At 33.6% G+C, this 22,258-nt stretch overlaps 3 protein-coding genes across 3 annotated transcripts in view; 2 read left to right on the top strand and 1 right to left on the bottom strand.

The window, feature by feature from the left end:
* The window catches only part of LOC123700808, a 535,837-nt gene that overhangs the window by 480,785 nt on the left and 32,794 nt on the right, over positions 1-22,258 (top strand). The window lies entirely within an intron of this gene.
* LOC123700798 (glycoprotein 3-alpha-L-fucosyltransferase A-like) lies at positions 1,814-20,753 on the top strand. Its single transcript, XM_045648135.1, has 8 exons — positions 1,814-2,058; positions 14,426-14,654; positions 16,031-16,179; positions 16,673-16,913; positions 17,485-17,682; positions 18,932-19,164; positions 19,411-19,582; positions 19,856-20,753. Exons 2-8 carry the CDS (start codon positions 14,490-14,492, stop codon positions 20,030-20,032), a joined length of 1,335 nt encoding a protein of 444 aa, XP_045504091.1. The 5' UTR covers positions 1,814-2,058; positions 14,426-14,489; the 3' UTR covers positions 20,033-20,753.
* LOC123701041 lies at positions 20,380-21,593 on the bottom strand. The gene is made up of 2 exons (XM_045648454.1): positions 21,181-21,593; positions 20,380-20,383 (listed from the first exon to the last, which is right to left on the bottom strand). Exons 1-2 carry the CDS (start codon positions 21,591-21,593, stop codon positions 20,380-20,382), a joined length of 417 nt encoding a protein of 138 aa, XP_045504410.1.

The raw sequence follows: 22,258 nt of genomic DNA, 5'->3' as shown, positions 1-22,258 counted from the left end.
TTCATTTCTTAGAAAATTCTAAACAATTTACACCACCATCCGTTTCTTATTGGCGATTTCAGAAAAATGTGAATCAGTTCAAAGGATCGTTTCTTGTAAGTATCGTGCAGGGACAGTGCATATAAAGTTTGAAAAAAAAAAGGTTTAGATAAAAAAGTTTTTAGTTTTATTTATAAGATATAAATTTAAACCTGATAAAATAACAAAATTCATGATTTATCCGAAAGATTAGCTACGGAAATGTTTGATGTGTGGCGAAAAGCATCGCTTCCCACGATTAGCTTTAACAGAGTACTACAACCACAACTACAACTTATTCGACACACCATGACAAATTAATATAGACGCTTATTAAATCCTTATCAAAACCGACAAACGAACAACAAAGAACAAGAAAAGATAACTGAAGTATTTTGTCACTCAGTACCAAAGGTTATTTGATATTTGAAGTTGCAAATGCATTTTTTTTAACTCTCTTGTACTTGCTCAAAAGATTATACCGACTTAACTATGTGGCAAGAGTGTGAGAAAACTGAGCCTCAGACTTCTAATTTATCTGAAAAAACCTTAAAAGATATCGTGAAAAGCGGTTTGACTACGTTTCAGAATATCAAAGATTTTCTATACTATGCCTTACACAGGCCGTAAGGCATATTATCAAATTGGTGACAGAAGCTTCAAGTGCAGTTTGTTGAGAAAGTTAACAAAATGATTTCATAATGGCAAGAGTATCAGTATCACGACTGCCAATGCCTAATTTTGAAAAAAAAAACAGCTTTATCTATACTAATATTATAATCTATACTAATATTATAAATCTGAAGATATTGTTTGTTTGAACGCGCTAATCTCAAGAACTACTGGTCCGATTTGAAAGATTCTTTCGGTGTTAGATAGCCAATTTCTCGAGGAAGGCTTTGGGCTGTATATCATTACGCTTAGATTAACAGGAGCGGAGCCACGCGGGTGAAACCGCAAAGCGCAGCTAGTACTAAATAATTACTTATTTCTGATATTTTCATTCCTCTTTAATATCATTTTCAACAATGAAAAACGTTAAAACAACTAATCAGGCTATTATTTAATGTATCACAAAGAAGTTTGTTATATAATAGACTTGAAGGCCATAAAAATACTGTGATTAAAAAATAAATCAAAGTTTGCTAAAAAATCATATTTTTCAAATTTTCAGTTGGGTTGGGGCTAAGGGTTGGGGCACCTCAAAACATCAAGACACGTAAACCATATTTTGTATGCTGAATTCACTCATTAAAAGGCACCTTTCTGTCGCTATGCCATTTGAAAAAAACAAAAAAAAATTATTTCATACATTATCACTCCACCCTAATATACCTATACATTATATAATATGTCGGGCAGTACACAGAAGGCTGATCACCTACTTGTCCCTAAAGAAAATCAATCAGCGAAACAACATAGTATGGGATACATTAGGTATCCCTGTTAGCTATCAAATTTGTTGGGACAATAAAAGTAAGGTATTTCATGGAAAATTGAGTAAGCTTTATGTACATGCATAATCGACTATAAAAGTGACGACTGAATCAACATGAACGACCAAAGAATGTATAAGAAATTCTGACGTCGTGTTATTATAACACTCCTTCTCCGAGTTTATAAAGCGTGTTGTTATACATGACACCTGAAACGATGGAACCGGAGGTGTGTCATAATAGCTTCTCGATACGGTAACTAGTGTATTGAGCTGTGTACATATAGGAGTTTGCACGGTTTGGTTGGAAGGCATCACCACCGGCGTACGTCACAGCGTCAATGCAGTGTGGCATGCGACAGGGCGGCAGCGGGCAGGTTGTGCGCGCGCATGCCGGTTTACGCTGCCAATACTTCTTCGTGAAACGCAGAGAGCGCGCGCCTCGGTGATATCGACGCGGAAATCTAATCTGTAACACACCCGATATACAAATAGGAAAATACTGAAAATTATATACGCAAATATTGTGCTTAAAAACAGTGTCCGAAAAACATAACATCCAGGATACGAACCGATCATTCCATCGTGAAACAAACATATTTTATGTAAGTACAGGTATTATATTTCATAAATATTTCAGTAATTTTTCCTTAAACGTTTTTCTATTTGCACTTAATTTATGCTATTTTCGGACTCTATCCAATCGGCTAATGGATTCGAAATAGTTTCTTGTTTATATGAATGTATAAACACGGCAATAGGTATTTGAGCTGCATATATTTCAGAAGTGGCTAAGTATATCTGTAGTTGAAAATTCGCACACTTAACTAAGTAGGTATCTACATTGAAAAGAAACTCGTCGATCGATCCATATTTATAATCAACTAATATCATTGATTAAATTATCAATCACTTACTGTTAAGTCTGGGATAATCTATACTAATATAATATTATAAAGCTGAAGAGTTTGTTTGTTTGAACGCACTAATCTCGGGAACTACTGGTCCGATTTGAAAAATTCTTTCGGTGTTAGATAGCCCATTTATTGAGGAAGGTTATAGGCTATAGGTATTTCATCACGCTACGGGCAAAAGGCCAGGGGTGAAACCGCGCGGAGCAGCTAGTATTTTATAAAACAAAAATGAATGGTTATGCAGAAGTACCTACGTACCTACTCATTATTTAAAAATGTAAATAGCTTTATGAATTCCGACTATAATTATAGTTAAATATTAATGAACCATTCACTTATGTTTATTATTACATTATGTTTTCTCAATTGTTATTATTATAATCTTAGCCAGGCAATAGTATAACATTGTGTTACAATATTTAATACTTTGACTACCGATGTTATAACTATAAATCTATAACAATAATATATCACTAAGTACCTTGCTCCGATACGTTACTAATATTCTATGTGATTGTACTAACTACTATTCATTGATTTAAATCTAAAAATATACTTATTCATATGAAAGAAAATACATAATACATATATTATGTAAACCTGCAATGCTAGTTTTGCTATCAAATAGGTAAATAGGTAATAACAATTTTTGGGAGCTAGCAATCTCATGGCGATGTTGGTTGTGCAACTTTAACCTATAGCATAGCCTGCGTTTTAGCTGAACTTTTCAATATAGCGATAATAATATGTATTCGATTACTTCACTGCATAAAATCAATTTATGAACGGAACAAATATTATTAACAATAAATAATGCAATCTAACTGTGTCACATAAAAGTCAGTTTCACAATTGATTTCGATAATGATAATGGTTTTGGAAATAAATTAAACAACAAAAAATACTGAAAATTGTAAACCTCACATTTGAGTTTAACGGTAAAAGCTACCTACATAGGAACACGATTTTCTTATTAATTGTTACAGGTACGCGTCAAAACTTCATATTACATACATGTACCGTGTACGTAATTAAATAATTGATTAAAATATAATTGAACAAAAAATAGAGCAATTTAGGAACCTATTCATTGCAATAAATAGGTGTGTTGCTATGTAAGTACTTACTTAAATGGTTTTATTTTTGCGTCAAGTTTATAAAAACATTTGGGACACTATTGATCACATATTTTAACTTCTTGTAACAACGTAAGCAAGTACTTACGAATTACGATACAAGTGTACTAGGGTTGTACTGTGATCACTTAATATAGTTCATATACATACATATTATTATCTATCCAATGGAAAAACAAGTCGAACCAAGCTTTCCTGATATAATATCAGAGAGTAAAGGCTCATTTTATTAGTAGTCAAGCTTATTACTTTGACATAATAAAATAATTTGAATTTAATTATAACGTTCATGCGTTGACTCTACTTATTCCAATTTCCATATAATAATTATTATAGAGCGTTTTTTTCAACCCTCGAACTTTTATTTATATTTAAAATACCTATACTATTTTATTTACACATCTTAAAGTAGAGTCTCCTATTAATAATTTTCATTATAATAGTGAGCGACCATTTCATGGTTATTTGCAGTTAACATTAATAGTTTTCTGAAAATTCTTGAGCTTCTACAGCTAGCCGTTGGTTCTGGCTCCGCACGACTATGAGAACATACTTATAAGTATGTAACATATTTTTGTATTGTATACATATACTCATATTGTGTGCCAAATTAATCCAATTGGCCTGATATAGTTATTACATTTAAACATACAATCATGTAGGTACATGTTAATTTCCAAACTTAGTTTCCCAAAAAGAAAGTTTGATAAAAGTTTAAACTACTTGAAGTAATATAATATTCGCAATTTAACATTTTTTATATATCCACAATCACCTCACAACTCATATCTATAGATAGGTACGAGTACTGAGTATTTAGGTATTATCAGCTATTTCAAAAACATGCGATTTCAAACTCTACGTTTTTAATTAATATCAAATAAATGATTGCGTGAACTGACTTACACGTATATTAAAATTTAAAGTAAGTATAATGGTTTACATTTAAATAAGTACCTATTCGGACTTCCGAGTATACGTATTATATAAACTGGGTACCTACATACCTAAGTCGTGTGCCTGGAGTTTTAATCCATACAAAAAATAACTACCATTTTTACAAAACAATTAATGGAAATAATACTACATATTCATTTTCTTTATCAACATTTTTTTTAATCCAAGGTATCTTTAATTAAATGAAATGTAGGTAATACTTTACTTTAGCTCTATCATGTTACGTTTAGTTTTTGTTAAGAAAGAATATTTTTAAATAAACTTAAACATTTACTTTCAATGGCCAATTCTGATATCGTCCTTATTTAAGAGTTCTTTAAAGCTTAATTAACATTGTCCCCGTCAAGGGGGGACGCCCTTGTGCATGTCGCTACCAGGGTGAACCTTCAGTTCACCCCCGCATCCGCGTTAAAATGTAGTAGCCCTTCTGGCTAACATTGAGAAACACCTTACAAAAAAAAAAAAATAATAATTAACATTAAATACTTTCAACTGTTATCATTGCTCTATCACCATATGGTACACGTCTGTCTGTTCAGATCAGATAACATTTTAATATGTAACTTACATTAAACCGTTATTCCAAGGGACCTATTAGATAATTAATCAATACTTTTGTTAATTTTTTAAGTGCATCAAAAAAAAACAATTAATCTATACTAATATTATAAAGCTAAAGCGTTTGTTTGTTTGTTTGTTTGAACGCGCTAATCTCAGGAACTATTAGTCCGATTTGAAAAATTATTTCTCTGTTAGATAGCCGAGGAAGAGAAGATCGAGGAAGCTATAGGCTATATATCATCACGCTAAGACAACAGGAGCGGTGATAACGCGGAGCACAGTAATAAATATTGAAAAATATAAATTAATTAATAAATATTTCACTAATCTCGTCATATCCCACATATTATATTTTCCTGGAATGTTCTTGGCAATTAAAAAAAGTGTAAAATTGAAAATTGTTTATAAAACTCTACATTAATATATTATGAATGTAAATTGTAATACTTAGGTAAATGATTGATAAAACCTTAGATAAAACATTTTCATTTTTAATTAAATAAATAAACATAATTCTCACAGGTCCATAACGTCTAACTAATTTACAATTCTCGTAATATCCATTTTATAATTATTATTTCTATCCTCCTCAGGCCCAAAACCTAAATAGCAATATTTGGTTTCCTCCCAGTGTCTAGCAAAAAGGACATCATATTTTTAAGGCTTGCCGCCCACGACTTTCGTGTGGCGTTATTCATTAAAAAGGAAAACTAGAATTTTTATATTATTTTTGGGATACAATGGCATGATACTTAGTCGATCGGTACGCTTGTTTGTTACAATTTGTGGTGTCCATTTTAAAGGACATTGGGCTGATACTTTAAAATCAGCTGATTTGTGTTTGGGTTTTATGAAGGACATTGGGCTCATAACGAAAAATCTACCACTGGGTACTTGGGATAAAAGAAAACCATTCAATATGGAAAAAATAACAATATATTTAAAGTTGTTTCAAAAATATTTAGGCAGTGGCATAAGAAATATCAAATAAATATCTAGCAGTAAACAAAAACAATACTTCTTCATATTCAAATTAAAATCAACTAAAAACAAAAACCTTCCTATCAAAAATAAAAAGTAAACTTCTCTTTTATGCCCTGCAATGCTAAATCTAATAAATAAAAACTAGTTAAAAGTAAGTAATACTGATTAAACAGGTAACAAAATAATAAAAATCAAGTACAAACAAAAAAAATCCTTCAGCAATTATTGCTGATGAAACTCTAAATAACAAGTTTTGTTTTTAGTAAGGCACAAATATATTTGGCACGAAGTGCACTTGAAATAAGTTTTATCAAAATGACATAGTCTGCATCGGTTTATTATATTATATTTTATTTATATATATATATATTGTCTTCTTTTACTAGAACATGGGAACTTCCTCTACCCATTTCTTTGAGTTCGTAGTCTTGTTTAATGGGACAATCGCGAGGGATTCGATCTTTCTTCAGCGTGCTGGTGCATCCAATACCTCTGTTATAAAGCTCATATGCTAACCTTTGGGACGTAATAAATTGGTCAAAGTAGAGAACATGGCCTGGGACCAGATTATCCAGCTTTTTCGGCCAGGCCAAATTCAGTTCCTGCGTAATCCGGATATGTAGTTTCGCCTTGATAAATATGTAAATCGCATACTAGTCCATTGGGATTGGCAAATACAAAGGCTTTGAGTCCAGTGGGATGGGGTTTGCCCGGATATTATTGTTTCATTGGAAAAATCCCTGTAATTAAAATTTATGACATAGTAAAGGTTCATCCCAATGTCCATTATAATGGACAACTAACTTTGACTGTTAGTTAATCTTTGTTTTTAACCTCGTAACGCCCAGGCTATTTTTACCAAACATTGGGTTGCAGCCCAAGTACCTTTTAAAAGGTTCACATGGTGCGGACCCAGAGGTGATGAAATCTAAAAAAAGTGCCTTATTATTTCCGTATGAGCGTGGGATTTTTTCTGCATGTAAATGTATGTCAGTGGAAGGTTTTGAGACACTAAATAACCCCAAATTCGTTATTCTTTATTTAGGCATATGGGCTTTAATGTATTACAAAACCCGATTTCGCAAAATTCGTATTTTTGATATTATTGATTAGCGGTAGACAATATAGGGTTTATTTTATATTACAAAAAACAATGAACATAAATATTTGGATTAATACATGTCTTCCAAAATTTTAATGACCAAAAACATATCTCACACTTACAATCTGAGAAAAAAATATCAATTTTTGAACAATATGATCATTATTTTCTGTACTTATTATTTTTAAAGGCTAGTTTATCACGTGTTTTAGGATTTCTATCAGAAGAAATCCACTTCCAACAGATGACAGAAGCAAAAATTAACAAGTTTCGAAATTGGATCCAAAAACACTATATAATAGCAACCCATATACCTTTTAAAATCAGAATGATAGTAGGTAAATTGATATAATATTTCTATAGAACTTTTAAATACTTAATTTTGCAAATAAGAGTTGGTTTTTAATAAAAAAACTATTATTTTCAGATTCTTCAGAACTGGAAGAGCTTTCTTGGTTTTGGTTTATGTTGTAATCCTCATCTCCAAATAGTTCATACTTTTCTATATCTGACTGATTTAAGCTTCATCTATTAGCTCATCTCTCATTGGGTTACCTGAAAAGGATAGTACTAAAAGATTCTTTAACAGACTAAATAATTTACTTTATATTATGAAGGAGAAAACGGTCTAAATCATAAGTTGCAAAGGCAAATCAAATTGATTAGTGGTTTATTCCCTTATACCTTTTAAAATCCAATAATATGTTAATACTCTTATACCTTCTAAAAGGTATCCAGACTTTACGAGGTTATTTTACACGCATATTCTTTATTTTCGCGTAAATCTAAATGTAATTATAATATTTACTTATTTGTCAACAAGCAGAGTAAGATACTCTCAGTTAAAAACCTAAGATTGCATCAATAATCATGGATTGAACTTACCATGTCCTCTAGTCAATCAAGATGGCCAGACTTTTCGCCGGAAATTACATATATTTTATTTTTCTATTGGCACTATTGCTTAACCATAGACAAAAACATACTTTCCAGTAGCCGGATAAAAAACAGTAATTAGATTTGGCGCGTAATTTAAAATGTTACGGCGTTTTCAAATCTGATACTGTCAGATACCTTTAAAAAGGTACCGTGGGCGTTTATGTCATAAAGTTGGATAACAGCTTGGGCCGGTACCACTATCGAGCTGCATGCCTTTTAATAGGTATCTGGGCGTTACGAGGTTATTAAGGACGCCTAAAATAATGTCATTAAATAAACGAATATACGATTCATAATAAATATAAACAAGGTTTAAGTTTAAAAACACAAAGATTATTCATTAAAAAACGGATTAATACTCACCATTCCTTCGGCGGGCGCTCATGATGACACTTGGCGGAGATTTGATGTAACACAATTGGTTAGATTGGCAATATGGCTTCTGTTTCCTATTCGAATATAACTGACCAATAGAAAAAAAGCAAAGACAAAAAGAAATGTCGCGAATTTTTGAATTTAAGCGCAAAATTCAAAAGTGTCCCTTATGAATGACACTGGGTGGAAAATTATGTTTCCTTATTAAAAAGTTTGGGCCGCAAGGCTTTCTGTGAATTGTCCTTTATAGATGACAATGGATCAGAGGAGGCTATAATATCCATTTATAATTAATAATAGAACAAAAGAAAGTGTTAACCTTTTTTCGTAAATGGAACACAAAATCGACCCTGACATGTGCGGTAGAGAAGTGTCCCTCTCGCATTCAACTAGGAAATAGGCCGCTGATATATTTTTATATAGACCGAGTTTTCCAAACAAACGGTTTATAAAAGTAAAATGTTGTAACTTCCTTGGTCTCTGTTAAAATTCGTTTGTGAAAAAATATTGTTATAGAATATAGACTGTTATTATTGTGAATACAAAAGTGGTATTTTGTATTTATATTAATTTTATTATTGTATTTATATTCAAAAAGAATACAATTATCTAAATGTTGAAATCAATATTTTCTTTCTTACCTACATATAAAATTCGTAACCACTTGCGTTGATGATATTATTTAAACAAGGTGATATTATTTACTATTAAACACATGCATGTTGCAGCAGATGGGTAAAATATTTTTTTTTTTACACTTAAAGCTTATTATAGAAATATATTTAGTAGAAATTAGTTTTGCCATGTAAATGCATTCATTCCTATCAACAACAAATAGGCTTTTGAAAAATCTAATAGGTTTTTGAAATGAACCACACAATTGAAAGTAATCTAAATTGCAATCACTTAATAACCATAACATAAAACACGACTGGCAATAAAATGTATGTGTAAAAGGTGTTATAAAATTCCGCAATTAAGGATGCTATAAACGGGCTAACGCGCAAACAAATTGTCGTTTAGTATGAATGACAAATGGAGAGCAAAAAAAATGCAATCGCAATGTTCTAAATGCACCCTCGCTCGGAAGATTTTTCGAAAATGTATAAAGCTACAACCATTTCCTATTTTTATATAGTTACCTACTCATTTTTTTTTTTTTACGTTCATATCAGGAGAAAGGAAAAGCTTTTCCAATCGCATTTCCATTAAGATAAATATTCAATAGGTAGACTGGGCAAATATACCTAAGTGGATGAAGACAAATGTAATATTGCCTACATACTGTTATATCTAGTAGATAAATTTATCCGAAAATAAGGACCTTCATGCCGAATTGGCTATGCAATTCAGAAATATGAAAATTTTATGGCGTTCACATTGTTCCTCATACATATTTGCGTTCATACTTGAACAGAAACAAGACACGCTTAATTAACGATTTCTTTTACGGCTTGCGATATACAACGTTTGTTTTAAACTGCCATCTGACCTATTTCAAAAATCTTTGGTTTATTTATGTGATGAAAAACGAGATCGTTGATAAAATATAAATGAACTAAACATATGTATGCAACATTTAAAATAGTTTGCTCTATATATAAATGTAGAGCTATTGCAACTTTACCTTAAGTACCAAACCTAAAGGAAGTATGAATATGACGTGTTGTTGCCTTAACCCTTAATTGGGCGCGCCTACAAAGTTGCATAAGCGGTCGCGTGGGGTGTGTAGCACCCCAGAATTAGGAAATAAAATAAAATACGAAATACATGCAAAATCAGACTTTTATTAATTAGAACATATTTTGAACTTACATATTAATCAACTTTTAAACATTTTTAATATAATTAACTTATTTTTTAATATGAAAAATATTTTTTACAAATCCTAGTTTTAACCGTTGTAATTTTTACAGACTACAATCATATGGTCATTGCACACATGTTTATGGCATTTAAAACATTCAGTCTTTGTTTTCCTGTCCTTACTTCTTGGACATACATGGCACCTTTTGTATGATTGCGATCGGCCTGCTTCAGAAGTAGATTCTTGGTCTGAAATTTCATGCTGTATTTTTAGTCGTTTTTGCAGCGGTCGTGGTACTGTGGGTATGCTGGCTCTTGATATTTGGTGAGGTTTGACTAAATCAACAGCCAGTAACTTTAAAAATAGTCTTCGGGATATATTGGGGTCAATTTTAGATTTTTATATTACATAGTAATAGGAATTGATACCTGTGATATTGAAAATATGAAAAAATATCACCATCGGCCATCTTTTGGTACGTCTTCCTACATTATAAGTGGCGCTTTTTCATTTGGTCGTTCGTATCAACTCAAAAACAAAATGATTGATCATGACTTTGAGAGAAGCTGGCTAAATTTTGTAAAGGGACCTCATCCTCACTACTCCACTGATCATTCGATTCGTTTTCGCTTTGCTCCGATTCGGTGACATGGTCACTACTTACTATTACGTCATGATCTTGCTCATTTTCAGATGCACTATCGATAGCCTCTTCTTCTTCTTCTATCAACTGCATAATTTTCGGGATCTTTTAGTCCACGTGGAATTTTACTGGTAACCTAAAACAAAAATATCACAACATAACCTCAAAAATTTCAAGTTATTATAATTGAACACTGTTAACATTTATCACTTGCAAAATACAATGCTTTAAAACAGAAATAATAAAATTACCAATTGGCCACTTACTCGGAATTTAGACCACAAAAACAGTCACCTGGGGTGTCGTGCACCCCAAACACGCTCTCCGAGCCCAACCATCCACAACCGAGCGCCACTCGCAACTGAATCGTGTACGTTTTACATGTTTACGAAGCTACCTGGAAGAACAGCGCGCTAAATTAAAATTTTAAGAAGTTGTGAGCCTGGAAACCCGCTCTGGGGTGTATGACACCCCACGCGACCAATTAAGGGTTAAACGCTTTAAAAAAGTGAAGCCCTGCTTCCGTGTACAGGTGTAAGTATGACTCATATATAAGGGTATCATTTGTTAATTGAAAAGTTTTATAGCTCCCATGCGGGTAGTCAATAACACGGAACTACGTAAAGGATAGTACGTTCAACCGTATATGATAAATAATCAATAAATAGTGCATTGGACGTTGTTTACAAAATTAATATGTATTAGAAGTTAACTTAAAAATTGTAGCAGCTCCGTGTTTCTATAGTTTAACAAGTACTAAATCTAATAAATGAAGGAAAACAACCAGGGGGGTCTGATTGGGGTAACAAGAGCCCTTCAAGAGCCATAACTTTTAACAAGTAGGTACCTAAGTGTACCCGAATCGTACAATATAGTGTTTACTGTTTATGGTCTAACTTAAAATATAGGCTCCATTTGGCAATTGGCATATTATGGGTTGGGTTTTTTGGTGACGTTTTTATGAACTCTACGATTTCATTTCTTATCTCCCGATGATTAAATCTTTTCCCTACTTTATATATCCAACTTATTCTTAGAAAAAAAACTCAAAGGCCAGTGAAAGTATGATGACCGGACAAACAAACTAAAACGAAAACCTCGATGATCAGAATGCCGTTTTTTCTGGGTTTAATTAATTTTGATTTGCGACGAAGATTTTGTGAAAGCAGTATCTACTTTTGGTTTAAACAGCGCAGCGTTAAATTCCTTAAGCCTGACTTCTGTAATTTCACTGATTTTAACGTGAATAATAATGGGTATTATATATCTTTTTTTCTCCTGAATTTTAATTGAAAATCAGTAAAATATATATATAATAGATATAATATAGAAGATACTCGAATAATAATAAAAAAAGGAAAACGATAATGTTTTTTTTTTACTCAAAGTAGCCAGTAGGTAGGAGAATATATAAATATATTGCTTAAATTGTACACGTATGCTCTACATAATTTTATACATAATATACCTACATGGCAAACAATATTGATTAAAGACAATTCTTCACCATAATTGCATCTATTGTCTACGTAATTTTAAATTCATACAAACAGAAATAATTAAACAGTCTCGCAATTACGAAATTCAGTATTTTGTGTATCCTTTATATAGTCCATTCTAAATACATAACCTATGTAGTTATGTATTCAGAATGGATGCGATTTTTGGGACATTTTAAGACCGCAGATTTATTTGTAAGACTAAATTCTATACACTTTACCTATAGGCTGAAATTTTATATTTTCCTTAGAGCTAATTAACCACGACAAATCATTGCACGTGTCAGCGCTGGTTTTTTAACACCAAGTGTCACATCAATTCGTCTAGCATCTACACACTAAGTGAATCAGGACATTCTACACCAACATAATAACAATTTATCTTTAGATATTATAATTTAGAAGCTATTGTGTCTAAAATAGTTCGCTGAATTACCATGAAGTCAATTGTTGCTGCATAACGATCGAGAGGGCTTGCGTAGTTTATTCGCATGAACAATAGGTATTTATCATCAATCATCATATTGTCGTAGAAGGAATATCTTTGGCTTTCTTATTGAAATTATAGGAACCACCCAGAATAAAATTACGAGATCTGTTGTTAAGATAGTTAGCGATAAATAGGTTTGAGAATTAAAGAACTCATATTATAAGTGAGGAAGTAGAACACCTAAAAGTAGATTGTACGACATCTATCAGAGATCTTATATCAGAGAAAAATTACAGATATATCTTAACTATACTTCGAGCTTCCTTGCACATCATTGCACTCATAGGTACATTTAGATGTTATATTTATAGAAAATTCGTTGTCTAATTTAGGCGACAATCAGAATGCCGCAGATACCAATTCTGTTAAGCTTTCTTAGTCTTCGTTTTGTACATAATTTATTTTAAGATTTTACGAGTGTTCAAACTTAATTTCTTTTTTCAACAAGGAATAAAAAAAGCATCTATCTATAAAAAAAAAACAAAACTTGGTCATAAACTATCGATGGTAAAATATACTCTTGAAAGTAGATAAATTCTGTAGGTCACGTCATGATTGTGTTTGACGACAAAACGGTATCCAATTAGAGCCTTTAGCTACCTTTAGCAGTAGCTCACAAATATAACAGAGTTCAAAGACCTTGATTAATATGTGACAGTTCCGATGTTTATTGAAATAATAACCACTTAGAATAACCAAATGGTCGTAAACCATTACGTAGAAAACTATTCACGTCACAGAGCAATACGTATACCGAACTCTTGGAGTAGGCGCATGTAATAAATAAACTAAAATAGTTACATAACTAACGATATTAACTTTAAATTCAATGATTGAAAACTTCATTCTTAATCTATATATCTATTATCTACCTATGTGGAGAATTCTTCAATTGTTGATTATGATTACTACCATGCTTTAAAATGTAAATTGTATTAACTAACTACCTAAGTATTTATATTTAATTCACTCTACCGTCCGTCGGTCGCGATAAGTTTATGTTTTAAAAAAGAAATCTATCCCACCATCAAGGAATTATTTTAAGCAACAGTAAACGAGCTTATTATATTTAGAGAAACCTTTGATATATAATATATACTAACTTCTTGCAACATCTGTCATATTTAATATTTTTGGAGATTGTGGCCAACTTTTGACATTTTTAAGTTAATATGTTTTAGTTTATACTAAGTGTTTATAGCTTTTTTAAGGCTTGTTTCTAGAAATAAATTTTTAATTTATTCTAAAGTTTAGTATTGATAATGTTTAAAATTGTGTAATTTGTGATACTAAAATTTATTTCAATGTTTCACCAAAATCACAAAGTAATAATGATAAGGTAAATTAAATTCTGTGAAATTTTTTACATGTTCTTTTCATCTATCATCGTACCTACACTAATTTAACGCCTAAATTATCTATAACAGGATAATAAATATAAACCTATTTTTTGCAGCCCTTTTTCATCGAACCTTAGAGAGGATAGAAGAAAATTTTAATAATTTGCTCGAAAAATAATAAAACCGCTAATTAACGCGATTGACGGGTCCCGATTTTTTTTCCAGATGATATCAAAACCACAAAATGGGCACAAATGTCGGGCACCGTGAGCAGAACCGCTGAGCGGGCATGTGGGCGCGCGCGGCGCGTGTGCTGCGGCGCGTGGCGCTGCTGGTGCCGTTCGTGCTGACGGCGCTGGCGCTGCTGCTGCTGCCGCGCCCGCCGCCCTACAGCACGCCCGCGCGGCTCCCGACCCCGCCGCCGCAACTACCGCGCGACGAACCGCACTTGCATGTTTGTTACTTTTGCACCTTGTACTTTATTGCTAAGCTCTTTATTTTCCCTCTTGGATAAATCATTCAAATATGCATATAAATTTAAATAGTTACCTAATTGAAGAAATAGAGTTACTGTGTAATAATTGCAAGCTACTATAATGACTCAAGGCGGGCGGGCTCTATAGGGTCTTAATGATCCGGTCATTATATAAGCAGATTATAAACAAAAACATAGTTACTAATTTGACATTTTCTTTCTATAAACGATTCAAATTACCATCTTATTCGTTTGATGTGATCAAACATATTCATAAACTATGTACCTATAACCTAATGGACAAATTTAAAACTGTTGTGTATAGCAAATGTGACGAATGAAGAAGTGCAAAACATCTTTGTAAATCTACATTTTGCAAATAAAGAAATTTGAATTTGAATTTGCATTTGGAATTTTAGTGAAAAATACTTATCAGCCAATTTAGAACGTATTCGTATATGAGCCACTTAGTAATAGTTAATTGTTTTATTCAAATACCTTTTTTTATTTCCTTGATAATTGATTAAAATGTCTTAGGCCCACATTCAACTATGCCAGTATTACTCATGCCCATAATTCACGTTAATAACAGCTTGAGAATAAGGGGAGATCAACGATGAACAATGAAGGTGGGATAAGAAATAGCCGTGTTTCTGGAATGACAAGTCATTCACACTAACGGCATCGGAACTATAATACACGCTCTTCATTCTTAATCAATTTCCCACATTTATTTTAATCCAAACGATACTCAGTGAATTTAAAAGGTAGTACATGCTCTATCGGTACATTTTACAGCATACCGGCTAGTAAAACCAGCAATATTAAAATTATGACGGCTAAATTACTAATCCATATGACACAGCAACCTAAATACAAACGATAAAACTTGTCGATTAGATATGGCTTCAAATTTGAATTAAACATTGATAAGGAACGGGATATACCTCTTTACAAAATTACAATTAATATGGGTTACATTTTATTTTCCCTGTACAGTACTAAATAGGTAACAAAGATTCGGATCTAGGATTTAAGTTTCGCGAGATTAACGTAAAATGATGGTTTTATTTAATTAGTTAGTACATGTAAAAAATAATATTAACTTTATAAGGGGTATTAATTCCTAAAAGTACATTGTTTCTAATGATAATCGTTTATGCTAAGTACCTATACCGTCTCACTTTTAAAAACTTCCTATGTTACCTCAAAACATGCATACGACGTGGTCATAAAATTTCACACCGAAAATGATATGAACAATATGTACGACTGATGTCACCACTGCATTGTGTATTTTACGCAACGTGACCAGGCCCTTTTAATTAAAAAGCGTGACGACATTATCCTTTCAGAATGCGATCACCGAAAGTGAGGATGAGTTGAATAATATTGAGGATGAATTTTCTAAACGACCTTGGTACATGAGCGGAGGTGAAAGGAAGCCCAAGAACCATGATCCACTCGCAAGGCTATTTCCAGAGGACTTGCCTAGTGAAGACAGGTAATTCGCATACCTTACATATACTTATCAATAATTGTATACATAAAATATTTGAGAAGAGAAGCCTATTCGATTACATTGTGCATGCATCATTGTGTATGCACACACTGCACAGTTTTATGCAATTAAATAACTTTTATTAGAAGACATAAAAATTTCAATTAATACTTAGATACTAAAATATTTTTCTTTGTGTGATTTGACTGATATATGTCTGAATAATAATAATAATTACAAATAAAACGGCATTATACCATATTATATAAACAAAGTTAAGTTTAGAGCTAGCGCGCAAGAGCAACTTTTGTCTCCGCAACTATGTTGTCTCTTCCATCAACTCTATAGGAAGTTGCGTCGCAACGTGCGCGCACTTTCTTACTAGCCCATAGAGTTTGCGGAGACAAAAGTTGCTCTTGCGCGCTAGCTCTTAGGACACTATCGATGGTAAATTACAGTGCTAACTGAAATACCATAAACTTGCACCTATCAACAGAATTGTCGAGCAGCTCATGTACACTCTACCAAAAGACGAGGATGTACCAGTAAAGAAGATACTGTTGGCTAATGGTCTAGGCACTTGGGGTGTGTCTGGTGGTCGGACTGAATTCATCAGAAACAAATGTCCAGTGGACAGGTGCACGCTGACGGGAGATTCCAGAGAGGCGGGAACGGCAGACGCCATCTTGTTCAAGGACCATCACACCCCGTTTAACATCAAGCGACCACCGAACCAGGTAATTTGATTGGAAATAGTTATTTACATTTAGTCTGTGCGCTATAGCACGATTTTAATGGCAAACTGCAGGTATAATAACCATGTTCTTTGGCAAATAAATTAATTTGAATTTTTGAATTTGAATTTGAATTTGAATAAAGTGTAGATAATTATTAGAGATTTAAACAAAAGGTATTAATGTCATTTAGTTATTGATAATAATACAATTACAAAGATAAGTTGGCAAGAGCTGCGATTATCACAAATTGATAATTATACTATGTTATAAATAAAATTACAGCATGTGACTGATTAACTTACTCGTAAAATATAAACAACGTCTTTATGAATGACATAACCGGGTTGATGTTACCAAAAATAATATTATTTTTATAAATTACGAATGAGCCCAGAACAGCTGTTTAACTGGTATGCGAAACTATTTATATATTTATTATAGGTAATTTGCTCGACACTATTTGAATTTCGAAAGAAAAATGTGTTTATAGCACTGATCGTGCAGAACAAGACTGAGAATATTATTATTTATATTCTAATAAAATACCATTCAATCTCGACATATCTTTCAGATATGGATACTCTACTACTTGGAATGCCCGTACCATACCGCATCGCTGCGACCGACTACCGTGGACGTTTTCAACTGGACGGCAACCTACCGACACGACTCCGATATCGTCGCCCCTTACGAGAAGTGGGTCTATCACGATCCCATTGTCACCGAGAAAGAGCTTGAAAGAAATTACGCAGCTAACAAGACGAAGAAAGTAAGAAGACATATATTTTGCTATCGCTGTCGCTTTTTTTGCTTGATAATTGCCGTAAATTAGCTCGAACAGTACCTTCCTTCAGGTACCTAATTGATTTTCAAAATATATTATTTAATCTAAAATAATTCTTTAAAAATCATGTTAGTACATATACATGTTGATAATAAGTACATTTAAATACTAATTATGAGTACTCTATATAGGTATATCATTCAAAATAAATTATTCGAAAATTTTTTAATTAAAATATATAAACAAGATTTACGCTTTTATAAATAGGTAGGTAGGTACGTACCTACGTATTGTAATCATTAAGTGATTTGAATCTTAGGAACGTATCGATTAATTGAGAATCAATGATAAAGACACACGCCGACACTATTATCACTTCCTAAAGGATCGATAACGATTTCAATTATTAGATATATTTTATTATATCTTATACTGAGTACATATCTCACATAAAATATAAATTTAAATGACAGCGGTGCTTTATAAATTATTTACACCTCTTTTGATTCATTAGTTAGTTCACTATAAATAATAAAAAAATCGACTCTGTTTTAATCGCTGTAACGTAATAATAATTAATAGTATTTTTATAGTATTTTTTAGTTATTCGTAAGTAGTATTTTTTACGTTTAGTCATATACCTCGGTACTGTGATAAATATTTTTGACACGTCAACGTGTAATATCGCGAAAGCCATGCATGATGCATGCACATGTATTGGTCGCTCATTTGGTGACGCATTCTGAACATTTCGATAAAACAGGACACTGTAATAATACTCTCAATTTCCACTTACAAGTTTTAAAACACTTGTGTCAATTAAAATTGAATTCGATAAGAGTCATTGCACAGCTTGAATTCGAGGTTGCTCAGTAAATTAAATACGAATAAAAAAAATTAAATTAAAATGTAAAAAATGCTCATTTCCATCGATTTATTTATGATGGTTTATTGTATACTAGCTTTCTGCCCGCGGCTTCGCCCGCGTTTTCAGTGAAAACCCCGCATAGGTCCCGTTCCCGTGGGAATTCCGGGATAAAACCTATCCTATTCATTGAATTTAAAATCCTACCTATTTCATGGCCTTAATGTTCAGTCTCCCTTATTAGAAAACTCTGTCTGATACAAGCATAGGCAGAGTTTTGGCTTGGACAATTGTTGAACGTGTTTATGGGTCAAGTTGTTTATTGTAAGCCGATGCAAACAGCAATTAAACCAAACATCAACACTTCAGGTCGCCTGGTTTGTGTCCAACTGCCACGCCCGCAACCGCCGCCTGCAGTACGCCCGCCAGCTGGCCAAGCACATCGCGGTGGATATCTACGGCGCTTGCGGCTCGCACCACTGCCCCCGCACTGACCCAAACTGCTTGGAAATGCTCGATAAGGAGTACAAATTCTACCTCGCCTTTGAGAATTCCAACTGCCGCGATTATATAACGGAAAAGTTCTTTGTAAATGGATTGCAGTAAGTGTGAATTAAATAATAATTATTATTTATTTACGGCGAATGCCAAACCGTACGTCAATACGTCTTTTATTCCGAATCAATAAACATTAAAGACGATTGTTATAACCTACATGCTTAAAGATGAATTGGTAGGTTTTCCCTATCCAATTCGATCACAGAATAACATGACTCATGGAAGTTCAATTGTTTCATTAAGTATAGCTATCGTTGTTATTGATAGTGTTACATATATTTCTCCTTTAGACACGATGTGCTGCCAATAGTAATGGGGGCGCGGCCTTCAGATTATGCAGCGGTCGCGCCGCACAACTCGTATGTGCATGTCGAGGAATTCGCTAATCCGGAAGAGTTGGCTTCGTATCTACGTCGACTGGATGAGGATGACAGTCTTTACAATTCGTATTTCAAGTGGAAGGTAATAAAAATTCATATAGACCGTACGTAAATTTATTGCTCGGCACATTGATAATGTTTTTATTGCAAGCATTATTACTGATATAAAATTGCGGTATTGCAATGTTCCTTGTGAAGTTCTAAGTTCTAGTACGAAACGAACCTCTACCTTTCCTAAAATAAACTTCGCGTATTAATATTTAAAAATATTGAAAATTTTGTATAAACAATTTTAACGGAATCAAAATAATTTGTAGTTTGTTTTTTAATGGCAATAAATGAATAAAATTTGCAGGGTACTGGCGAATTTATAAACACATACTTCTTCTGTCGCGTCTGCGCAATGGTGCACGCGAACGGGCGCAGACAGCGCAATGCGCACTACACAGACGTGCAAGCGTGGTGGCGCGACGCGACGTGCACGCGCGGAGAATGGCGCTCGACTGTACGTGACCCGCGAGACAACCGCTAATGTCGAACTACCCTCATGCGAATGCAACTTGAGTAATTACCAAAGGTGATTAAATGATAGCACAAAGTAACGGACAAAATACACATTATGAAGTTTTTTCAACTGACATGGTAGTCTAATTAAGAATTTGTATATCTTCGGTAATTACGCAATGATTTATATATTCCGTGTAGTGCAGTCGTGCAAACTATGTTTAAGGCGCGGGCAACTGTGTATTTTTAAAAACACTCTAGCACTAGAACTGAATGTTGAAAAACCTAGGGAGGAGACAGCGGCGTCTCTGATGTGTGCTTCGCTTATGTCATACGTAACATGACGCACTCATGGCTCTGATTCAATGATTTTTTTCATCTGAAGAAGAATGTAATTATTATTCAAGCACAAACCAAAAATAACAGAGCCATGATAGCCCATTATTATTAAAATGGTGTAGTATTCACGTCCATTATAATTAGATATACATTTATATGTATTAAATCTATTCAAAATTATTTTGAAGTGCAATTTTAAATGAATTAGTGGATGATGTTAATATACGCTTGTGTGTATGAAAATATATGAATTTAGAGGAATGTTATTAGAATTTTAAAAGGTAAATCAGGAAAGAGATAAGTCGTCATCACAAAACTATATAATACTTGATGTAACTATTTTAACATGAGAATATCATTTGATATGCTTTACACATTAAAACAAGAAAATAATCTTATAGGAGAAATGTGTCTTTTTTTTTTTTTTTTTTTTTTTTTTTTTTGTCAGAGCAAGCAAAGGGGCAGGTGGGCCACCTGATGGTAAGTGGTCACCACCGCCCATAAACACTTGCAACACTAGAAGTGTTGCAGGTGCTTTGCCGGCCTTTTATGGACAAATAAGCTCTTTTCTTGAAGGCCCCAATGTCGTAGTTGTTCGGGAACACCGCAGGTGGCAAATCGTTCCACAGTTTCACCGTACGCGGAAGGAAGTTGCGGGTGAAGCGGACAGTGGTGGAGCGCCAACCATCCAGATGGTGCGGATGGAACTGGTTTTTACGGCGTGTGGTCCGGTGGTGGAACTGTGCGGCTGGTAGTAGGTGGAACAATTCCTCAGAGCACTCCCCATAGTAGATTCTGTACAGTATACAGAGAGACGCAACGTCTCTTCGCACTGACAGAGGATCGAGCCTATCGGAAAGCCTACGGTCATCGACAATTCGAGCTGCTCGACGTTGGATGCGGTCAAGAGGAAGGAGTTGATACTGTGGGGCTCCGGCCCAGAGATGAGAACAGTACTCCATATGCGGTCGCACCTGAGCCTTGTACAGCTGAAGTCGGTGGGCCGGCTTGAAGTACTGTCTCGATCTGCTGAGCACACCAAGCTTTTTCGAGGCTAATTTAGCCTTCGCTTCCAAATGACTGCGGAATTGAACGTCACTCGAGATTTCAACTCCGAGGATTCCGATTTTCGGCGATATACTAAGTGCAGGAGAATCCCTCCCGCAGCGCAGGCGCTGCGGGAGGGATTCTCCTGCACCGCAGGTGCCGGTACCCTCCTGGGGTATTCTGCCTAATAATGCCGCGTTCATATTTGGGGGTTGTTGTTTTTGGGCCTCCGGACCCCTCACTCACCGTACGAAACGCGGTGGCATACTGTTAATATGCCACCACTTCACGCCGGTTTCCTGTGAGGGTGTGGTAACTTCCCCGGTGCGAGCTTGACCCATTTCGTGCCGAAGCAGTGCTCGACTCCCACTTCCGAAATTCAATTAAACTATGATTTGTTCAGTTTTGTTAACATAGTTTCTCTTCGAAATTATTTATTCATCGAAAAAATCTGTATTTTTATAGTTGTTTTACTCATAATAATCAATAACTGGATAATATGGTTTACTTTTTAATAATAAGATAACTGTACTATAGTCTTAATCTTCATTCAATATTATTATGTACCACAAACATCACAAAATATTGTTACATTAAATGTTATTAAGAGATATCCAATATGAGAAATTATGAATCAATTATGGGATGTAAGTGAATTAGAATTTATTTTATCCAAAGAACATTGGATGATAAACATTGTACTTAATACAAATTATACAAGGTTTTTGCATTTGTTAGTTTTATTATAAAGTATTTTCTACTTAGTTTCTAAAGTATTTTTAAAATACATTATTTTTATTTATTGTTGTTTGTTATATTGTATGTTTGAATTAAGTATTATTGTTGGATGCAAATTAAATGCACATAT

Source organism: Colias croceus, chromosome 20 (genome assembly GCF_905220415.1).
Source record: "Colias croceus chromosome 20, ilColCroc2.1".
Taxonomy (NCBI): Eukaryota; Metazoa; Arthropoda; class Insecta; order Lepidoptera; family Pieridae; genus Colias; species Colias croceus.
Note: the sequence above shows the minus strand (reverse complement) of the source record. Positions and strands in the feature narration are given on the sequence as shown.

What these genes read in the sequence shown, in the direction of transcription:
- LOC123700798 (XM_045648135.1), top strand. Translation starts at nt 14,490, where the DNA reads ATGTGGGCGCGCGCGGCGCGTGTGCTGCGGCGCGTGGCGCTGCTGGTG. An exon ending in TCAAGCGACCACCGAACCAG is followed by an intron (nt 16,914 to 17,484) that starts GTAATTTGATTG and finishes CATATCTTTCAG; the next exon opens with ATATGGATACTCTACTACTT. An exon ending in ATTCGTATTTCAAGTGGAAG is followed by an intron (nt 19,583 to 19,855) that starts GTAATAAAAATT and finishes TAAAATTTGCAG; the next exon opens with GGTACTGGCGAATTTATAAA.
- LOC123701041 (XM_045648454.1), bottom strand. Translation starts at nt 21,593, where the DNA reads ATGAACGCGGCATTATTAGGCAGAATACCCCAGGAGGGTACCGGCACC.